We start from the raw sequence: 22,652 nt of genomic DNA, 5'->3' as shown, positions 1-22,652 counted from the left end.
GCTGTTGTTAACGCCTTGGGGTTAAAAGATTTGGTACCAGCCTCCAATTTATTTTATTTTAGTTTTGAGCCTCTCTTCTCCTGCTCCAGCTTTCCCAGTAACCATCTCTCCTCTCTTTGCTCCTCTCCTGCTCTCTGCTCTGCTGCTGTTGCTATGGTTCCCCTTTGCAGGATGAGATCCTGGTGAGTAGAAGGCCACTCAGCAGGGTGTGCTAATGAACATTGATGTTGCATCTGGGAAGGCAAGAACAGTGCTTACACAAGTTATTCCCTCTGCTGCTGAATGGGGAGAGGAGGGCAGCTGGGACTAGGCACAGGTGAAGCAGAAATTAGGTTAAAACTTGGTATGATGAAGAAAAAGTCAGAACTGCTGGTTCATCTTGTGAGTGGGTGGAGATGAAGCGGTAATCCAAGGATGTGTGGTTCTGTTTCACTGCCCCCTCCTGTCCACAGAGAGAATAGGACCATCTCGACTTTAAGAGTAGGCATGAGACAAAGATTCAATGCTCCTGTGTTTACCTTGAGAGGGCAAATTAACAATTAAAAGGATCCTGTACCTCTGTGGTAGGCTGCTCACACAGTGCAACTTGGTAATATCCAGTGCAGTTGTGTGGCTTTTCAATGCCAGGTCATTCTCAGCAAGCACATCCACACAACAAGGTACACACGGATGCAGGTATTTTTGGGTGTTAACAGTGCATTAATATACATAAAAGCTAATGCATTTAAGCTGATGCATACTTGCATTTGATTGCTCTGTGTGTGAGGCTCTAAACCAGCACTTAGTGAATTGCAGTTCCGTAGAGACTGGTAGCCTGGCTTCTTCACAGACTAAACATAAAGGAACTTGTTTTGCCCTAAATTAATGACTACTCAAATACCTGGGTATGCTGAAGTTGAGGGTACTAATTCCAGATGCACCATTTTGTTCCGTTATATTTAGTATCTCCTTTTCACTCAACTCAGTTCTTTCTGGGTTGCTTGCCCGTCTGTCCAGAGCTGGGTGAAGCCCTCCACGTGTGCTGACAGCTGTGCTGGTGTGCTGCTTTTCTCTAGGCATGGCCTCTTCTGGGTGTTTTGCTGTGATCTGGTGCTTGTAGGTCGTGCCAGTGTCATAGGCGTTCTTGATGCGGTTCTTCCTACATCCCTTTCCTCTTGGCAGAGGGTATAATGCACAGCACTGCCAGGTTCCTTCCTGCGTCCTTTTTGTACTATTCCTGGCCTTTTTGAGGCCAAGACCTTCACTGGCCAGTTGAGCGGGGGGCTCCTCTGGCAGCAGCAGAGAGCACGGTGTTCCTTGTCTTTCCCTACTACTCTGTGTAGGGATACCCTCTGATCTTTCTTCTGTCACCCAACACCAAGCTTTTAGAACCCTCATTAATGCTTGCCGCTTCCACCCCCTTAGGTCATCCGAAAGGGCTGGCTCACCATCAACAACATCGGGATCATGAAGGGAGGCTCCAAGGAGTATTGGTTTGTCCTGACAGCGGAGAACCTCTCCTGGTACAAAGATGATGAGGTGAGTGGCTCAACTCTGACTTGAGTCTTGGGCGTCTGATGAGGATAAGGTGGTATCTTCTGATTGTCCTTAGGCTGAGTTCCCTGTGGTCTCAGCATTTCTGAGTTGATGTGAACATGGCTTTTTTAATGCATGTGGAATAACATCTATGTTTGAAGCCCTGGCTCAGCAGAAAGTTGACAGGCACTTGGAATGAATTTGACCTTCACTTGTCTTGCTGTGGCACCTGTGATCAGGGGTGTGATAGACTAGTTGCAAGATTTGGACTTATCAGTATTTGTGGGGCATCCACAATAAGTTTCCTGAAGGAGAATGGCAGGGGTTTTGTGCATCTCCCTTGATCACAAGAAAAATGTGCTCTCATTTTTGCGTATGGCAACAGGAGCTGTGGACCTGAAACTGCAGGTCATGTGCTGGCTCCTTCTGACTTTGAATCCTGAAGAGATTAAGTAATTTACTCAGTTGTTAAACCTGGGAAGCAAGAATGTTTGGTTTGTTTTTTTTTAATGTTTCTATATTGAACATGCTGGCTTACACATTATTTGTAAAATAATTTGAGTTGTGAGTAGTTAGAGTACTGCTGATCAAAAGTACAGTGATGTGTGGAATATCACTGATAGGAACACGGACCTACTCTGGAGAACTGCTTGAAAATCTTGAATATTAGGAATTCTGGCAGTGTACTGTGGTGTCTTTCTGCTTCAGTGGAAAGTGATATAAGCGGACAGAATTGTTCCAGCTGAAATTATCATTGTCAACAGCGTGTTGCTGCCTGTGCAAGACAAAGGTAGATAATTGTCTTTTCTGATTAATTTGAAAAGAGAATAGCTGGATAGTTCTGGTGAGGAGGACATGATTGAAACCGTTAACCCCACTCAGTGTGCTGGGGGATGAAAAATGCCTGATGTGGTGTAGTCATGCATCCTGAGTTTATCGGGGTTTCTGATTGCAAATAAAGAGACTGTTCTGCCTGTAGCTGTGGTTTGTGTCCCTCAGGTGTTCTGAGGCACACAATCGTGTGCCTGGGAGCTGCAGTTAGGCCCGGCTTCTTGTCTAGTTCGTGTCAGTGGGCCTGTTTCATTTCTCAGCAGGTGGAAATGATGACAAATACGGTGATGAATCAGCCTCTAAATATCACTTTCTGCATGGAGACTGCTGCTGTGCTGCTATGGATGAGCAGGCAGCAATTTCCTAATTAAAGAACCAGGCACTGAAATGTCTTTCGCTACATCAGTGTGTCTCTGCTCTAAGACCCCTGCCCTTTGCATTCAGAGTTGCTTGGGGAGGCTTTACTTTAGGTTGCATACTCAGGTCGAGTGGTTATAAACATCAAGTAGTTTAATCAAAGCCAGCTGCTACATCTGTATTACAGAGATGATTAGAACTCCCTGTTCTTCCCTGGGGAGTGGGAGGGAGGGCGGGCTGCAGTGGGGATGTGTAAACTGTTGATAAAGTTCCAGTTGCCTGGGATGGGGACTGGACCTCCCTTCCCTCCTGAGGGAGGGCAGCCTTGGGGGTCAATAGAAACTGGAGGTCTGTGCTGTTTCCCTTCTGCATAGTGAGAGGTAGAGCTGCCTAATGAAAACAGTTCCCTGCCAGCCCCCATCCCTTAAATGCAGAACCAGTGCTGATGGGGTCTGAGCTGCCTCTGAGAAAGGAGCCTTTGTCCTCAGCAGAGTGGGAGCAGGGGGGAAAGGGAAGCATGTTTCTATTTGATCCCTCCCCAAGTTCAACCCCTTGATCACTGGCTGTTGTAAGGGAGAAAGGAACCAATGTCCACCTGGACTCTGTAGTTGAGTCAGGCTAAAAGCTGGTGCATTTGAGGGGCATCTTGGAGAGCCTTGAGCATGGGGATCCCCATCCCAAACCTCAGTCCTGCACGGAGCTGGCTCCATCCCAAAGAGCTGTCTGCAGTGCGTGGTCCTCTGTCAGACACGGTTATCTTTGCGTGTCTATCTCAGAACTCTCCTTCTGCACCAATTCAGGACTTGTGTCCTCTGCAGCTCCTGAAATGTTCTCATGTGTTTCTAAAGGCTGTGCACCAGAATCTTTCTTCGCTTAAGCTCTGGGAGGAATGGGAGGCTTTGTCTGCTCCACCCTGCGCTCCTGTGGGCTCTCTTGTCCCAGTTCCCCTGTGCTCTGGCAGCTTTCCAGAGGGAACTGGGGGAGAGCTGGATCTGTCTGTGTGTGGAAGTGCTGGTGGCAGAGCTGTGGGTGATGGTGTGGGAAGGAGCAGGGTGAGGAGGTGTGGGGTGAGGGTGAAGGCTGAGCTTGCACCTCTGGAGCTGGGAAGAGAGGGGGCACAGCCTCTCCCTGCCCTCTTCTGCAAGCCAGGACCCAGAGTCTGCGGAATGAAGACATCTGGACCCCATTAGTGAAATACCAGTCTTTCCGCAGTGCTGGCTTGTTTTTCCTTTGCCTCTGAAGAAAGGAACTGAAACTTAATGTCTTAAAGGGCCCAGCAGTACATGTTAGCAGGGATATATGGCTGTTGATGCTCTGGAGGGGCTTGAAGGAGTGTGCTGGGGAATGGGAGGGGAAGGAAAGCGCAGGCCAGGCGGGGGTGGAAATTGGCTCCCCACTCTGCCTTGCTGCCAAGAGCATGTGTGTGTGCTCCTGGGCTCTGTTTTTCTTCCTGTCTCCTTTCAATGAGTCAAACCCTGACCCCATGCAGAGTGGCCCCCCAGAAAGCTGGCCTCCCAAGACCTGGAGACCCCCCTGAGGTACCTGCACCTCCTGAACCCTGTGGGATTGCTGCAGGGGAGAGCTGGGGAGGAGCCTGCTGGAAATATAAGGCAAGATTTCCATGCTCAGGGAGGCCACAGTGTCCCCAGGGCTGGAGCAGCACCACAGCACATTGGCTGCTCAGCAAGCACCATAATGGACATGATACAAGAACTCAATTTGAATAGTCCTGCCTGAATCCCTTCTGAAATGCACCTTCTCTGCAGGGCTTTCTTGCCTCTTGGAAAAAGGGTTTGTGAGCTGGGCTAGAGCTGCTGGTGATGGGGACCTTGTAGGCAAGATGCAACAAGCAACATGCTCTTGGTTCCTAGTGGTAAAGCTCAGTGGCTGCTGGAGGGGACCCCGCACGCTCTGCCCTGCAAGGGTGGCTGTTCCTGCTGGAGTGACTGTGCGCCAGTGTTTGCACAGCTGGGGAGATGGATATATCTGCTGTTTCCTTTGGGAATTTGTGTGAACGTACAATACAGATGGGCCCTTCTGTCCTTACTCAGGTAAATCATGTACTAGAAATTTGGGGCTTGTGAGGACAGGTGACTACATGAGAAGAATATGGCTTTATTTGTTTGAAAGCATTCATGTGTTGCATGCAATGGCAGCGTGTTTGAGTCCTGTGTATGTACAGGAGGGGTTGGCACAGTGTTTTAGGTACTCTCAGGGGTGTGGGGGGTACTTTGTATTTATACATCATATTGATTCCTGCTGCATCAGTTGTCCTTGAGCTCTTTCCCTGTCTTCGTGCCTTCTCTTTTGCTTGAAGTACAGAACTACTGACAGTCATTAGATAGCTGCTTATTCTGTACCTGTCAATGTCTTGTACCTGATTCTAGTTTAAAAATAAACATATTGATCAATACCAAGATTATTCCCCCACTGCACAAACGTGCCCTCCCCTCTGCTCTCCCCGCACTGCCCCCCAGCAGTCTGTGTCCTTGAGGCCCAGCTTAGCTGGTAGAAATACTTGTGTCTTTTCTCTAACACCCGTGAGTGCTCAGAGTGCTGTGGTGGGTCCAGCTGCAGCCAGGCTTTTGCATCCAGCTTGTTTAAAGACTGTAGGGACTGGTCTGCTCTGAGGTCCTTCTTCCTTTCACGCTGCTCTCAGGTGCTCTCTGGAGCATGTTCCTTCTCTTTGCATCCTCTCTGGAGCTCTTTCATTCATCCACCCATCTTTTTTCGCATGTTTTCTCATGGATAACTTAATCAGTCCTCATTTATACTTTCACTCACTGTTTCTCTTCTTTCTCTTCCAGACAAACATCAAAGCAAACACAACTTCCAGAGCATCCAAACCTCCAACTTTCAGTCCTTTGTGGGTTTTTCTTTATATTGATGATGAGCATTCTGAACAATGTGAAACCCCCTTTTTCCAGGCACCTTCCTATGCTCAATCCTGCCTTCTCAGGTAGCAAAGCACAGTGCAGTCGTAACTCTGCCAGGCCCTTGTGTCTATCTCTACATTTTATGGCAAAGTTTAGCATGTGAAACACAAGCCACCCTGAGCACAGCTACCCCTGGGACAAGTGGATGAAGCTGAAAGAAATAAGAAGGGGGATGAGAGAGAGGGGAGGAAGAATAAGAGGGTTGTGAGCAGGCTGGTGAACATGCAGGTGAAGATGAACATCAAGCATGGCTCCGAAGGGTTCTGTCCTCCCAGGCTGAGGGATGAGGGAACCTCGCGGCTCTCCCTGCAGCCCGCCCTCTCCAAGCGTGTCCCTCTGCTGTCCCCGTGCAGCACTGGCAGTGTGTGGTGTATCCCAGCACAGCCTAACCAATGTGCAGACTACTGTACAATCTCGTAGTCCTGAACAGGTAGTCTGAACACTGGGCAGACGGAGTGGAGCCTCTGCAGTCTGCTCTCCGGCTATCAGCAGCTCATCAGTCCTCTCCCCTCCCTGCTTTTGGGATGGGGTTTTGGGGGCAGAGATGGGGTGAAAGAAAGTCCAAGTCCTGATTGAAAAAACATCCTTTTCTGGCAGCTGAAAAGAAGAAATGCTGCTCTCTGCATGTTTCCAATTTGGAGCAAGCTGTCGACCTCCTTCCTCGTCCAGTGCTGGTGTCAGGCTGGTACCTGGTTTCCACCTGGGCTATGCTGCACCTTTTTAGAAAGAGAAAAGAAAAAAATCAGTGCTGTTTGAGGAGGAAATGCTGTGAAGTTTTGGCTGTCACCCAGGTGTGCAGAACTTGTTGCTTCATTCAACTCCTTTTCTCCCCTGTGGAGCTGTGTGGGAGGATTGCCAGGCCCCATGCACCCTCATCTCCTTCTGTCCCGTAGATCAGCCCTTTGCCTGAGGTCTGGAGCAAAGCTCAAACAGGACCAGCCTTTGCTTCTGAATCCTCAGAAGAGTCTTTTGACCCACCTTGGCCGGTTGCCTTTGTAGCTCACCTCCGGCTACTGCAGCAGCAATCCGTGTCCCCTCTTTCTCTCCCCCCACTACGCCTGGCATTGCTGAGCCTCCCTCCCTCTTCTGGTTTTTGCTCCTTCCCTTCTGTCCTTCTGCCTCAATTGACGTGGCAGTGGAAAGCTTAACTAGACTCGAGGGAGGAGCTTGCTGGCTGCTGGGAAGGCCGGAGGTTGGCAGGAAGCAAATCGGCTGACGGATGGGGTTGTGAGGGGGGAAAGGAAGGTTCCCTACCCCGCGAGGAAACTTGAGGAATGCTGTTGCTTTCTGCGGTGCTTGGCTCCCATGTAACGATTCCAGATGTTCGCCCTCACCCGCGTGGTTTGCTCCTTCTCCCCCTGGTGCTGCAGGGATAAAGAGAGCTTTATGTACCCTGCGTGTCTCCCCTCCAGGATCCCCTTCTCCTGTGTGCATGCCGCTGGAGGGTTAAGATTTGTGGCCGAAATTATGAACACCCAGAACTCCCACTTTGGCTCTAACCGTGCACTGGGGAAGGGTAACCAGCCCTCTCCTTTTCCCAGATGTGTGCAACACTTCGCACGTGTGTCACACTCATCAAAGCAAGTCAAACACCTGGGGACGGTTCATCCCTGCCCTAGCACAGGGATGGGTGTCGAAGAAATACCTGCTTGTCCTTTGCAAAGGCATTGGGATTGGAGTAGATCTTTTGAGGTCCCTTCCAATCCCTAACATTCTGTGACGTTGCTGTAACCTTAGAGAGGTCACAACAGTAGAGTTTTGGGTGCTGTAGCCTCTCTTAAGCTACTCAGTTTCTGCCTGTGCCTTTTCATACACCCCCTGATGGCTTGCTAGGGTTGCACTTAGTTGCATCTTTAAATGTGCACATCATTTCAGCTGATGGAAATAAAAACTTTAGTGCAGGTGAGTTGATTACCATTGCTGTGCTTACTAAGCCAACAGTAATGGTTGTGATTAATCACTTGAGTCCAGGCCTAGTGTCTACAGAGCTTTTGAACTAAATCAGCTTAAAATCTTAGGGTGTGTTGTTTAAGTTAAACCAATGCAGCTTTCTGATGTAAACAAGCCGTTATAGCTGCTTTGCAGCTTGGAGTGGTGATCAGAGTGTCCAGTAAATTATGCTCTGAGGGTGTAAGTTCAGTGATACAGGTGGGCTGTGTCTTGGAAAGATGGTCTTGAGATGCACGTATGTTGAGGGGTGGCTGGAAGGATGACAGCTCAAACATTCGGCTCTTCTAATGTGCATTTTCTCTGAAGACAAGAAGCAAAAAGCGGTTAGTAATGTCTTGTTGTGGGGAGGGTTCAACTTAAAATGCTCAGCTGACTTGCAGACCATTCTTCAGAGATTTCTTACTAATAATCTTCTAGTGTGTGTGTATTTATACAGTGCATTTATTATCAATTACTATGTTAATGTTTTACCATTTGAGTAGAGATTTATTAGTGAAGTTCCCAAAATGCTGTGCATGTGTTTAACACACATTATTTGACAAACTCCAGTCATCTCTGGGGCAGGTTTGTTTACCCGTAGTGATTTACGTCTTACAAGAAGGAAAAGAGATTAAGAGCCTTAAGCAAGATGAATTTCTCCTAATTTCACATGACCACCAATTAAAACAATGGCCATGTTCTTTCTCCCATATCCAGACCCTTCTCTCTTTGCAAAATGAGGTGTATGTCATAACAGCTACAGGGAAACCTTTAATTAGTTTATTTGTGCTCCAAATGCAAACTGAGACCTAATAATTCTGCCAATTACTTTCTTTTACTGCGAGTGCCAACTTCCAACCTTAGGGAGCCCACACATGCATCTGTCAGCTTCATTTCACATGGATCCAAGAGCAGGAGAATTTCACTTGCTGTCGAGTCAGTCCAGTAGAAGGGATGACATTTGAGTCAGGCTGGATTTGCTGCCTGCTGAATTTGGTGAACTTTTGTAGGTTATTACCTACAGGGTAGCAACTAATAAATCAGATGATAGTGCAAACCATTGCTGTCTCTGGCCAAAACCCACCTCTAGAATCCAGCCACCGTAAGGAGGTGTGTACCCACAATAAGGATGTTGCAACATCAGACTGCAGCATCCTTATTTTCCTGTGGCTATTGTGCTTCACACACTGCAATTGGAACGGCAAGTGGATCCCAGTCTCCTTCGTGGCCATGTGTATTTTCTTTGTTTGGTAGATGCAAAGTACAGAGCCATATGGCTGTATCTGCGCTGTGCTGGGGGCGGGGGAGTAATCCTCTGGCACTTATCCTGCCTGTGCAAGGAGCTCGCCGGCCGCTCTTTCAGCAGCTCTCCGTGCAAGCAGCGTGATTCCCGTTGGGAGCAGCAGCCCTGGTTCAGGGTAGCGAGCCCTGTGTCTGTGTTTTCTGGCTGACACTGAGCATCCGTGTTCTGCTCAGTGCAGCCAGTCCGAGTGCTTCTGCCACTTTGCTGCCTCTTCTTGGCCTCATGGCTCTACAGATTAACTTGCAGCCAATGTGCATGTTTTACATAATATATACTTTGCTGCTGAGTGTTTTGTCTGATTTATTTTTTTTCTTATAGCCAAGAGGAGATATGAGCAACATAAGCCTCTTGGGATGAGACTAAGGGCTTTGAATATAGTATTTCACAAACTACTTTCCCATTTTGATGTGTGGTGGCTTTTCTTTCTCTTCTTCCCCTCCCTCCAAGTCTGGAAAGCTAGAGAGAGAAGCCCTTTTCCCCTCTTGGCCAGGATGCTGTTCAGCCACAGCACATACCGCCAGATTGCTAACATATGGGTAGAGGGCTCAGCCAAAGTTTTGAGAGGCTCAGCCCTTGGCAGCTCGTTCCACGCTTTCCTGTCTCTACATTCAGGAAATGAAGTCAGAGTGTTGATATAAAACAGGCTGGGTTGAAAACTGAGAAGCTGGAAAGACTGAAGTGGGGGACCCGGAGGGGGAGCTGTGGGGAGATGGAGAGTGCAGGGGCCCTGCAGCATTCGGGGGTTTTCTTGCCTTGTGCCACTGTCCTGGTTGCTTTGTTCTTCAGTCCTCCAACTTATGTTTTATGGTGGCAGACAGACAATCTTTCCTCTGGTGCATGGAAAGATCAGCGTGCAGAGATAGTGTTGTCTTGATCATGTGGCAGCATTTATGCAAGAGCTTGGAAGGGATGGAAGTTGAAACTCTGGCAGAGAGCATGTGTTTCGATATGTAGAACATGGGATTCCCTTACCTTTTGACTTTTTTTCCTGAAGAATGACTCCGTTGCTAAATTTCTATGGAATGATGTGTTTCTAATGCACAATGATATTGCCTACACAGCTTTAACATCAGTTTTTTTTCTTATTAACACAGAAACTCTGTGGGGTGGGTGCAGGGAGTTCAGTTAAGTGAGGCTGCAGTGGGGATTGTGTTGCCTGGGGATGTAGCAGTTGATGTACTTCACTTCTAGGTCACTAGTTCAACCTAAACCAGCATAATAATAGCCCAAAGTAATAGGAAGCTGGAAACCGTTTGACTTATAGAACCTGGAGTGGTCTGTGTGACTCAGAGATCAGTGCCTGGCTGGCAGATGTCCCACCACAAAAATGCTTGCCCACCTCTAGACTGATCAACAATATTAAAAATCCAGGGAAATTTGCTTGAAAGAGCTCCCCTGCTTTCCTAGCCTGGTGTCTCTGAGACACAGTGATCTCTTCTGGGGTGTTCTTGTTGCATAAATTTAGTGATGACTTGGTGTAGTTTGGGATATGTCTGAACTGTCAAGCATCTGGTATCCTTATCAAGCTCAAGTCAATTTAGCTGAAACTTAGAGTATGTTAGGCTGGACTTGCCATCCTTTGGGTATTTGCGCTCAGCAGCTTTGTCACCTCCTGCTGTGCCCTGCTCTTCTTTTCTCGCTCACTCTTAGGATCTCTGCTCACTGACCATCCTTGTTTTTTATAGTTTCTCCCGAGAGCAATCACGTTTTGTTAGTTTTCTGGCCAAGAAAAGTCTACAGATACAGGAGATGCTCACAAGGGGACAGTCACACATGCATATTCTGTTTGTTTCAGTCTTGGATAGCTGCATTCTGCCTTTTGGAGACCAGTGTGATGGCTCCCTCTCTTGTTATGTTGGGGTATAGTACCCAGCTGGAATGGGTATCACAAGAAGTCGGGAAGGACAAACTCTTCTTTCTAGAATTTCCCTTTTCTCACAGATTTAAGGGACTGGAGGACCTGTGTTGAGAATGCCTCCCTGGTGATGAGGGGGCTGTATTGCTGACAGGTTCCGTCAAGCTGCTTTGTTGGAGCAGTGAGTGACTTGTTACTGATCCCCTTTTCAGGAGAAGGAGAAGAAGTACATGTTACCCGTGGATAACCTGAAACTGCGAGATGTTGAGAAGGGGTTCATGTCCAGCAAGCACATCTTTGCTCTCTTCAACACTGAACAGAGGTATGCCCACATCTCAACAGGCCAGGCTGTTGAAGCTAGGGACAGGATTTATGTAATATTTTATAGGAAAGAGTAGAGATGTGTATGTTGGGATAGCTGTTTAGGAAAGAGGTGTGTATCCTTTGAGGAGATGGGGACTTTTGGAAGGAATTAAGTCAGACTTTTAAGTCTTAGAGGCGTGTGCCGCTTTCTCTTCAGCAGCGCATGGCCTGCAGCGTGACCTCAGCCTTCAGCCCTGGTGCGGTTACCTGGGTCTGGCTGTACTGTGTGTTTATAGTCATTGTTCTTGGTGATGAGGAAAAGCCATAGGAGGTTGTGGACCCAGGTTGGCTGGAGCGGTCCAGCAGCGAGCAGAATTGAAAAGGGAATCTCTTTCAGTTGCTGTTGGAACACAATTGATTTGGGGGTGATCAAACTTGCTCATTAAAAAAAAAAAATCCATGTCCTTTCTGCAGGGTCATACTGAGGGTTCTAGCAAGGGACCGTCTCTGTCTTAAAATGACAGGAAGATTCCCTGGTCGCTGATATCTTTGTCAAGTATGGGCAAACCTCTGCTTTGCAACAGGGAAGAATAAAATGTTTGTCTTGCTCTCAGGAATGTGTACAAGGATTACCGGCAGCTGGAGCTGGCCTGCGAGACCCAGGAGGAGGTGGATAGCTGGAAGGCTTCCTTCCTTCGTGCAGGGGTCTACCCGGAGCGTGTTGGGGTAAGTTACAGCCAGAGCGATGGGAGGAGAAGGAGCACAGTGTGTATCTTATGATAGCTGCATCCTCTTATGTTAGAGCTAACTCTGAAGGTTTTTGTCTCTTTCCTGAGCCAAGGGATGAAAATTTAAAGTTTTTGTTATGTTCTGATGTTTCCTTTAAGGAAGCTTGGGATAAAGTAACTGGCAGCTTCGGAGGGGAAATAAAGCAGGCAAAGACTGCCTGGATAAACTTTCTTGCTTTGGGGGCATTAAATTCCCAGCGTAAGGAGGACAGTTAACTACCCGACTATGAAGTGGTACATGTCTGCTGAGAAAAGGAATGGTGCCATTGCAGTAACACTTACTGTACAGCCTTGTTATGAGTTTCCTGGCTTATTTGTAGTTGTTCTCCCTTTCTTTCCCCTGCCCAGTTAGTAAGGGATGTTCTCTGAATTGTTCTTTTGCTTGGTAGGTACCTTAATATGCTACTTTAGCAATACCTCTTATCTCTTCCTTTAGCCTTGCCCGGCAACACTTGCTGTCAGCATTATGCTCTGCTTTAAAAGGATGTTCTAGAGAATTGTGGTGTTCCTGTTCAAAGCCTTTCTGTTCCTCTGGGAGAGGAAGCTTCTATAAATACTTTCCCATTAGAAAAGTGATAATTGCTTATCTGTTTGCATTTGTTGCTTCTAATAGACTTGCATTCATATTTCCTGTTACACTTGAAGACTGTGGGGTTCTGATTTAAGGCATTTCCTGACAAACTGGTATTATAAAAAAAGATTAGGGACCGGACCTTAACAGTGATGTGACTTCAAATTGGCTTTGAACCAGACTGGGCACCTTAAATACTGTTAAAGAACCCGTGCCACCTATTGGTGTGCAAATGGAGAGGTTTGACATAGAAACAGACTGCTAGGCTGACTGTCCCAAAACCCTGTGTAACAAATAACAAGTAGCCACTGTAGGTAAGTAAATAGCCCCTTGTTACTAACAAAATTATTTCCTTTGCAGATCATCCCATTTTGGTTTTCAGTTTAGCTAAACAATTCACATGCTCCTCTTCCAGGATAATTTGGATATTTATGTATTTTTAGTGGGATTGGTCTTTTGTTTGTTCAGTGCTATTGTGGGATCTTCTCTAAATTCTGAGACCAACTAAGTCTTTTGTCCCTTTTTGTTTTGATTTTTTCCACATGTGCTCGAACTGGCCTGCCAGGACAAGGACAAAGTAAGTCTGACCCTCTGCCTGTGTTGCCCCCCGGGGCTCTCACCACATAGTTTTCTTGTTTTTTACCTTTTGTCACAGTTTCCTGAGAGGCATTTGCTGCTTCTCCTCTTTGTACCTCCTGTTGGATTGCTGCTGTTTGTTTCTGTTCTTACTTTGAGTTTGTCTTTTTTCTTTTTATTCCTCCCTTTTTGTATGATTTCTGAATCTTGGTGCAAACTTATTTTTGGGTTATTTTTACCCTAATTTTTTTTTAAGTTTTCCCATATGATGTCCACTTCCTTTACTTTGTTCCTCAGGGAGACCTTGGCATTCCTTCGTTATGTAAGGTCTTCCCGGGAAAAGCTCAAATGAACAAGAAGTGATTTCCTACACCGCTGCAAATCCTTCAGGCTGGGATGGTTTAAAAGAAAGGTTTTTCTTCCTAAAAATCAAGGTGGTTGTTTGGGTTTTTTTAATAAGTTTTGAGAAAAGGAGCAGCCTTTCATGCTTTGTGGCTTTGAAATGGACCTGCAATGGGTGAGCCTTGCTGATTGCTTGCTGTCAAACAGCACAGTCCAGGTTTTACATTACAGAAAGCTAAACAATGCATTTCAGGCAGACAGGAAGATATTAATCTGCTTGGTGTGAACGAGAAGTTAATTATGACTTACAATGCAGGATTTGCAGTTGAAGTGATCAGGAAGGTTTTCTAGGTTATTCCATTTGTGATCTGGCTGAGGTGAGCAGTTATTTCACCTGTATCTGTTTCCTCATTTGTGTAATGAGGATAAAGATGCAGTGTGTAGGAGAGTCTGGAAGACTTAATTTATGGTGAGTGATTCTCAGGTCTAAACTGAGTCTGGGTGTGGAAAACAGCTCAGATGAAGGGCCTTTCAGGAAGCTAGAAACACTAAAATATACAGCTTTGACTATTCACTAGAGCCATAACCTGTGAATGTTGGTCAGGCCTTTGACCTTTGTGTAGTAACTTTCTACTACAAGAGTGGCTTTGCTGTTAAAGCTCCTCTGATCTGAGCTGGAGAAGTCTGTACAAGCTGAGCTGTGCATTGATAATCTGAGCTCAAAATGCAAGTTTAAATAAGTCTTATTGCATGCGCTTCCTGCATATTTCGTTCTTTCTTGCTATCTCATGAAAAGCTAATTTAGTGTTTGAATAACCAGTCTGTTTCTCCTTTTGTCTGCAGGCCAGTGAAGCAGAGGAGAATGGATCAGACAGTTTCATGCACTCCATGGACCCTCAGCTGGAGAGACAAGTGGAAACGATCAGGAACCTGGTGGATTCCTACATGGCAATTGTCAACAAAACCATCAGAGACCTCATGCCGAAGACAATCATGCACCTCATGATAAACAATGTACTTATCACACTGTGGTCAGTGGAGGTGGGGAGACAGAAGGGGGAAAATAGGGAGAGAAGGAATGAAGAAAAACTGAAGGCAGCTTGGAGAGAGGGAGGAAGAGGTGGGACAGGATGCAGTGTTTTGGGGAAGGTGGTGGAAACTGATTCCTTTGTGCTCCTTTACAGACCAAGGACTTTATCCATTCGGAGCTACTGGCAAACCTGTACTCCTGCGGTGACCAAAACACGCTGATGGAGGAATCGGCAGAGCAGGCCCAGCGACGTGACGAAATGCTGCGCATGTACCATGCCCTGAAGGAGGCCCTCAACATCATTGGGGACATCAACACCAGCACCATCAGCACCCCCATGCCCCCACCGGTGGACGACTCTTGGCTGCAGGTGCAGAGCGTACCGTCTGGACGCAGGTACCAGAGGCTCAGGGGCAGAGCCCCGCAGACCTGCCTGATGCCTCTCGAGTGGCAGGAGGAGCGGAGGAGCTGGGGCCTCCTCCTGAGACAGGGAGTCCTCCTCTGCCCCTCTTCTCCATGTGGACGAAGAGTTCTGGGTCTGTGTGTTGGGAGGCATTGAAAGTCAGTAGGGCTTTACAGAGGATGTGGTGGCTTCTAAACCCTTAGTTTAGCTGCAGCCTGAAGTAGCTTTGAAGGCAACCTGAAGCCTGGTGTGGCCATTCAAAGCCAAAGGGTGGTGTGTAAAGCGTTGTGGAACACTGAAGGGGACATGATGGTGACACAGGGATCCCAGGCCTGTCGTTGCAGTTGAATTTCTCTGTTTGTTTGCCAGGTCTCCCACATCCAGCCCCACGCCGCAGAGGAGAGCTCCCGCTGTTCCGCCCACCAGACCTGGGTCTCGAGGCCCAGCTCCTGGGCCACCTCCTGCTGGTGGGTCCACGCTGGGTGGTGCCCCCCCTGTGCCCTCCAGGCCAGGTGCCTCTCCTGATCCCTTCGGGCCACCCCCTCAGGTTCCTTCTCGGCCTAATCGTGCTCCTCCTGGTGTCCCCAGGTAAGTCCTGAGATGCTGCTCCATGCAGGTGGGATATGTCCAGTTTTTGAGTAGCACTTAGCCTGCCTGGGCCGTAGAAGAATGGAGTGCATGGTGTGGATACAGTCTTTGGGTATTTGAACTGGGACAATAGGCAGGAGCATAGTTGTCCACTGAGATTTTGTTGTACAGATGAGGCGATGCCAAGGCAGCTCTTGGGGACGGAGGGGCAGCTGCTTCTCTGCACAAACCCCTGTGCAAAGGATGGGGAAAGTGGACCTGAGGGCTTTAGTAAAGCAATCGTACCAATGCCTCCACTCACAAGTAGGAGGTAGTCACCAGAAAAATCACGGGACTGGAGTGACAGTTCCCCTCTGTGTAGAGCTCCCCAAAGTCTGAAGTTGCCCCTTTTATCCTGGCCCAGAGTTCAAGGTGAGTTGGACAGACCTTCATCTGAGCTGTTCAGATGCTCTTTGGCTCGGAGAATATTGCAGTGTCACTGGCAGGGAAATGGATTTTTCTGAGGCGTTTTTGTTGCTTCTGTAATCAACTTGAACACTTTCCAGTCTAGAGGGTTCAAATCACACAGCTTTGCTTTCCTGTTAAGAAACTTAATTATTTTCCTGTTCAGTCACTTCAAACAGTAATAAGGTATTATCCCCTGTGCAGCTGAGCACATGTTCCTGAACAGGACTTAGGAGGCTGTCTGCAAGCAGCAACACTTACGTTTGGTACTTGGTTTCCCTGTGAGGAAGAGAAGGTAATTGTAAAGAATGACCATAACCAGGAAGTCCCCAGTGATGTGCCAGAGGGAACACTTCCCTCGTGGAAAATAGCCCCGCTCCAGTGGGTGCTGGTGGCATGTGTCTGAAGCTTTGCCATGTTCTGTGAAGCACCCAGCCAGTCACTGGGTGGTGATGGTACATGGAGGCAGTTCAGTCAGTGCCCCAGCTCATACTTGGTGCTGCCTGTTTGGAGGGGAAATTTTCTCTGCTGGGCTGTATGCAGCCCAGAGATGGATGAGTCTAAAGAGATTATAGACCACTTTCTGACTCTGGTGTGTGCAAATGCTTTTACTTTCTTGGTGCCTCTGCCCCAGTCCTCCCTGTCCACCTTGATGCAGCTCCCACAGTAACTTGTGCACACATGCTTCAGTGTTGCCCCAGGGACCGCAGCCCTGCTGGTGGCACCCATGGGTGTCAGCACGCTTTGACTGTGTAGTTTGGCTCTTGCTTCTTGTTGTGAACCTGCTTTTCCATATACTGTTACTCTGTGGTTTTGTTTTTAGTATACTTCTTTGTCTCCATCTTCTTTCACTCAGTTTCATTTCTTCACTCATGAAAAATATTCTATATACCTGATCATGATAGGATTCCCCAAATGGGCTGAAATGAATTGGCCTTTTTTGAAGAAATCCATCATAGTCTATTGTAATGGCTTTTTCTGCCTTTTGCATGAGGTAGAAGGGTTTAGGGGAAGGTAGGGAACAGCACTGGGGTAGAGGAAGGAAGTGTTTCATACTTAACTGAGCAATCCCTTGCTTTAGAAGGGAGAGATGGTAGGTTGGATTGCATGCTACTGGCTGCCCTGATCTGGAGTTGAGAATGTAATTCCAGAAGCTGTGAAGTGATGCTCATTCTCTGATCCCCCCCTCTCTGATTCTTCCAGTTGTTCATAGACTCCTCCGGATCCTGATACCAGCTTGTCATTTGAGTTCACTGATGAATGGAGAATTTCCAATGACAAGGGACTCCCTCTCTTCCTCTCCTGTATATAGAATAAGAATGTTCCCTGCTAGCACTTGGACTCGGGTCCTTCTGCCATGGGTGAACGAATGCCATCTCCATTGTTGCTTTTTTTAATACGCATCTTTTCCCTTGCTAACCAGGCTACACTATTTGTGTGTGTGTGCGAGAGAGAGAGGAACAAAGCTCTTGTGTATGGCATGAGTGGGCTTTGCTATAGGAGTTGGTGTTACATAGTGAACTGGAAATGTGTGGTGATGGCTGGGTGTACATTGTGTGTGTACACACACTGATACCCGTGTATGAGTTTGGTATGTTTGTGCCTCCAGTTTGTGTGCACATCTGTTTTATGGATGATGAACTCAGATGAGTATTGCTCCACTTCTTTCTCATAAACATAATTGTACAGACACATGCTTTCACGTATAAACACCACATGGTCCATTTTCTTATGCAGGGAGGTTTTCCTGCATATAATTAAGTACAATTGATACGAGACTACCATCCTGCCTCTAGTTGGCATTTATTCAGTCTACTATGGAAGTCTGTATTGCCAGATATATACTTTTGGGAGCTGAAGGTTACAAATAGTGTAAGGTCCTATTCTGTGTGCCAGAGGACTGCACTCAGACTGTATGCCTCTTGGAGCTATGCGGGAGGATTTGCTCTGGGAAAGAAAACTGTGAAGGTACTTATCCAGGTATTTAGGCTCTTCAGTTTAAAATAGTTTGATAGAAACGGTAGGTGAAACTACTCAGGCAATATCAAAAGAGAAATAAGAAAGCTTAAGTGAGGATGACTTAACCATTGGGGAAAAGCCCCACAAACCTGTGCAAGGCATTAATGGGTTTCTCCATTTGGTACATCCAAGGAAAAAGATGCAAGTGATCAGCATCACTGTAAACATAACTTCATACAGCTTTGACTTGAATTATTCAAGAGGTCACAGTAGTTTGTCTCATGATTTGTGGCCTTCAGAGTGTTTTACCTGTTGCTTCTCGTTTTGGGTAGTGGTCAGAACTGTGTGTTATCTCCCTCTTTCCTGGGCCTGTTTGCTTCAACTCCAGCACTTAGTATGGTCAGAAGATAGGAATCCTGAATGAGAGACAAGTCAGACCCCCTGTGCCCAGCTGGTGGTGCTGAGACAGATATAGTGCTGGTTGAGCGGGTATGAATGTCAGCCTGGATGTGTGGGTGGGTGAGCAATGGCCAGCAGGTATGTAAACACATAAAAATGGCTTTTGACGCAGCTGTGTGTGCACCTGGGGTTCCGATGTGTGCAAAGATGAGGCTGTGATTGCGTGTGCGGAGTCCTGCCCGCTGGAGTGCAGCCCTGCCCAGCGGGGCACGCTCCTTGTGCCGTGTTCTGGAGGGGAACATGCAAATGTGTGTCTGTGCAAGTGTGTGTGTCTCTGTTCCACCTTCCCGACAGTCTGTGTGGCCTCTGCCTTGAACTGTCTGAACTGCCATGTTGATCTCGTGTTGTCTTTCAGAATCACTATCAGTGACCCCTGAGGACTGGCAGCCACGGTACGTTTTGCACTCTCCCTGCAATGCATGAGTCGTCGTGTCCCCATCCTCCATCACTTTGCTCTGCAGCTCACCTCTGCTGCCTAGTTCTTGTGTTAGTAGCGGAGTCCCTTGTCCAATGAACCACTTCTGCCAGGATCTCATGAAGGAAGGAGTCTTGAACAGAAAAACTGGCTGATCAGAGACAGAGCAGCTGCTTGAGCTGCGGGAGCTGGGAAAGCCTCAGTACCTGACCTAAGGTTACTGGAGGACCCTTTCTCTGCTTCTGATAGAGGAGGTGGGATGGGGGAATGAGCTCTGGCATCAAGGTCTAAACTGTCTTTCATTTGGCTTATTATCCACACTGACTGGGAGATCAGCTGAATGGACTCTTGTGATTTGGTTTGTCAGCTCTGCTAGAATCAAGGTAGAGACTTGGGGAGCTGTTAGTTCAGACTCCTCTTCTTATATTCCAATGTCTGGCTGGAGAAGTGTCCCATCCTCACTGTGTCCCAGCGCTCGTGGAAGGCAGGAGGAGTTTGGGTTGTTAGTATCAGGACTTCCATGTCTGAGTGCAGGGTAACTCTGACATTGAATGTTCCCTGTTATCCTTGTGTCCCATCATCATGGTTAGAAGCAAACTCCCTTTGCTTGTTCTCCACTTGACCCTTTTACCTTCTAGGTGACTCTTATGCTTCTGTTCAAACTGCCCTCTCTCCTCTGCCTTCTGGCCTGTTTGAGGAAGGGTTTAGTGATCTCTATATCCCCCTAAACACTGACCTGAGCTCCTGCCTGTTTCCCTTTCCTATCTGTCCCTGCATTTTGTACTGTTGTACGTGCTCAGTGGTGTAGCAGGTGCTGGGGAGGGCTCATGTGAATGGTGCTGGCCCAGCAACTCTTCCTTGTTCTGGTAATGCTGGGAGTGGGGGTGTAAAGAGGGAGATTTACCAAATTCCCCAAATTCTTTTTTCTGGGGACCTCCAGCCCTTATTGACAAATGGGTAGAGAGGGCAGAGCAGAGCAGGTGTGGGGTTTTGGGGCCATTTTCCCTCTCTCTGTAGATATTGTGCATTGGAATGAAGGGTCTGACTGAGAGGTCCTTTAGATTCCCTTGCTGCTGGTTGTGGCAGAGAGAACTTGAGGGGGAGTGTGTGCTAAAGTCCTTTCTTAATAGGATCAGCAGAAGCTCAAACCCCTGTTCCAGGGCTGGGGGTTCACAGGGAGCCCCCATCTCACACCAGATGGTGTCTGTTACCCCTGCATGTAGCTGCAGGGAGAGGTGCCACATCCCATCAAACCAGTGTGGTGATTGTGCAGTGATTGACATCTTTGAGGACGCCATCCCTCAGCCCTCCTCCCTGACACCCTGCAGAGCTGTTGGAGCCATCAGCGGTTTCCTCCAACGCTCTGCCCACTGCAGACATCCCTGACAGCCCTAGGAATGTGCATCTTGGTGACCGCGCTCAGGAAACAGGCTTGCTGTTGTCTGTACGTCGTTCTGGGACTCGCTGTTATGGGGTGTTTTAACCTGGCATAAAGAGCACCAAGAAAATAAAAATTAAAAACCAAAACACCACCAAAAAAAAGACAGATAACCCAAAAAATCCCACCTAAAACCTTTTGCAGCCCAAGGGAATAAATGTAATGTTTCACCACCTCTGTTAGGTCGTTATCAGCAGAACTGTTAGCCCACAGCTTTCAAGATGTGACTAGCTCAGTGTTGTCTGGGTATGGATCAAAAGGCTCCAAAGCCATGACAGTGACTGCAACTGGTTTCCTTGGCTCCTCCCAGGACTCGGGTCTTGCTGCCCAAGTACTGGACACAGGACTTTGTTCCTTGTCCTGACAGAGGGAAGTGTCTTCTCAGTGATGTGAAAGGGCTCAACTCGCAAGGCAGAGAGACAGGCTGAAGCAGCATCTTGGGGGTAAATGTTGCCTGAGAGACTTCTCTGTCCCCTTCTGTGCTGGGAAATAGTTCTCAGCCACTTCTGCAGGTGTCTCCAGAAACCCTGAGCAGACACAACACCTGTAACTTTAAAAAGTGACAGCCCCTACCCCTGAAATGTTGCTGAGCGTCAAGAGAAATAAGTGTCTGCGAAAGTCACTCATAGTACATTACAAAAAAGAAACCCATCTACCTGAAGATGATTTGTGCTTTCAGCCCTGTTTATTCTGGCAGGGTCAAGTGGCATCTCTTGCCAGAACACATTACATCGTCTAGTGACTTCAAGCATCCTTTTCATGTAAATCCAGTGAGGCTGTTAGGACAACCTGTCCAAACTCCTGAAATGCAAAAAGCTCCTCAACAAAATGCCTTCTAACACATGTGACAGTGAGCAGCATCTCACTAAAGGTTAAGGTGATATCTTATAAGGTTTTAATTGAAGTGCTATTACTGCTCCAATGACAGCTGGAGCCATGGAATGGTTGTTCTGGCTGCACTTACACCACAAGCACCCTTTAGAGATAATGCACAGATCCCACATGTCATGAAGCTCAGGCTCACAGATTCTTAATCTGTAGCATCTCATTGCAAGTGTTGCTTCTGGGAGATGGTATTATTTCAGCATCCAAGGTGGTGTAATTTCCAGGTTAGCTCAATCCCACCAGTATTTGCTGTACAGGAGCAGCAACTTGACTGGTGTGCTGACAGTGGGGTCTTGCAGTTCCCATTGACATTTTCAGTCAAGGAAGTAACATTTGGGAAATGTTCTCACATCTGAAGCTTTTTTATGTATCATTTCCCAAGGCAAGAAGCAAGTGGTTGTAATTGTTATGAGATCTGGGGCTTAATAGATATGAAGCAATAAATTCTGTGGAGGCCCAGCAACCAGGACTGTAGAGTTAATGTGGCTCCTTTGCTGAGATGAAGGAGCTTGCCCTGATTTATGGGAGTATCTCTGCTCGGGTACCAGCATGATTATAGACCTGCAGTCAGCACGAAACAGGACTTCTCTATTTGGAAGACTGTACTGGTGCAAGTATTGTCCTCCACCCTTCCTCCCCTCTGCGTTAGGGTAGGGCCTTTGTTTCTGGCAGTCAGTTGATTCTTGGTAATCTAAATTAAAGCTTGTCTGTGCAGAATTGCTCAGGCATTAATTCTGTGACACCTGATTCCATATGATCAATGCAAATGCTGCTTCTCTAGTTGGTCTGTGTGCTGTTGGGTTTGCTCTTTGCATTTCAGGCAGCTTGGAGTGTACTCTAGCTTGGTACAGAACAATGTAGTTATAATGATACACAGTGATGATGCTGTTTAGGTTGCAGACACTGCAGGAAGCGTGCTTCGAAAGGAAAACATAGATCGGAATCACTGACTTAAAGAACATTTTATTTGTGGACATCTTAGAGCCTGTAGCCTGAGTCTGAAGTGATCTTACAAGTAAGGAGTTGAGACAGCAGGGGTGCTGTCTTGTCTTCTCTGGGGTTTTGTTTTTCCCCAGTCAGGAATGATCATCCTGGAACACTTAATCCATGCAGAGGACAAACACTTAAGTTGCTGCCCACTTACCTGGACAAAGTATCAGTGAAAGAGCTTTAAACAGAATGGAGCAGCAGTGGCCAAAGTTGACTTTATTGGAATAGAAACTGCATTTGTTGAGCACCAGAACTGGAGAACTGAAAGCAGCAAGCTTGCCCCTGACAGCAGAGGTCAGAATTGTGCGTTGGAGCGAGGAACCCCAGGCCTGCGGTGGCCTCGAGGGCGGGAGAAGGTGGTGCTCCCCAAACCCCTGCCAGCAGCGCGTCCCAGGGCCCATCCATGCTGTGTGACTGTCATGTGCTTCAACCAGGAGCTCACTGTGTCCATGCTTCTCAACTCTCGCTCCAGAGCCAGTGTGCTTGCCAGCAATAAAACCCTGCGCTTCCAAATTTCACCGGGAAGGTGGAACTGGCCGTGCTGCGGGTCGCCGCGCCGCTGCCCCGCGCTGTGCAGAAACGCCGGCGCGAGGCCACGTCAACCTGTAATTCTTTACGGAGCTGTGCTCTGGTAGTTTGTGCCTCAAGTTTTATTCTCTTGCTGGCTCAGGCGAGGTGGAGAAGCATGTGTGATTGTGACTGCGATTGCTGTGCTAACCACAGTGTGTGTTCTCT

The 22,652-nt window shown here is 47.6% G+C and overlaps 1 protein-coding gene across 3 annotated transcripts in view; it reads left to right on the top strand.

Annotated features, from left to right (window-relative positions):
• Positions 1 to 22,652, top strand: part of DNM1 (dynamin 1) — a 62,381-nt gene that overhangs the window by 37,669 nt on the left and 2,060 nt on the right. The window contains exons 14-20 of one of the 3 annotated variants that reach the window (XM_082067718.1): positions 1,405 to 1,518; positions 10,939 to 11,048; positions 11,644 to 11,755; positions 12,954 to 12,965; positions 14,150 to 14,320; positions 14,491 to 14,732; positions 15,109 to 15,327. In XM_082067718.1, the coding sequence (XP_081923844.1) occupies positions 1,405 to 1,518; positions 10,939 to 11,048; positions 11,644 to 11,755; positions 12,954 to 12,965; positions 14,150 to 14,320; positions 14,491 to 14,732; positions 15,109 to 15,327 (980 nt within the window). Of the gene's footprint in view, positions 1 to 1,404; positions 1,519 to 5,510; positions 5,690 to 10,938; positions 11,049 to 11,643; positions 11,756 to 12,953; positions 12,966 to 14,149; positions 14,321 to 14,490; positions 14,733 to 15,108; positions 15,328 to 22,652 lie in introns of those variants that run through there. The other 2 variants (XM_082067717.1, XM_082067716.1) reach the window with 2 other exon arrangements.

Source organism: Streptopelia decaocto, assembly GCF_964273445.1.
Source record: "Streptopelia decaocto genome assembly, chromosome: 17".
In the NCBI taxonomy this organism is placed as follows: domain Eukaryota; kingdom Metazoa; phylum Chordata; class Aves; order Columbiformes; family Columbidae; genus Streptopelia; species Streptopelia decaocto.
This window is presented reverse-complemented; position numbering and strand designations above follow the sequence as displayed.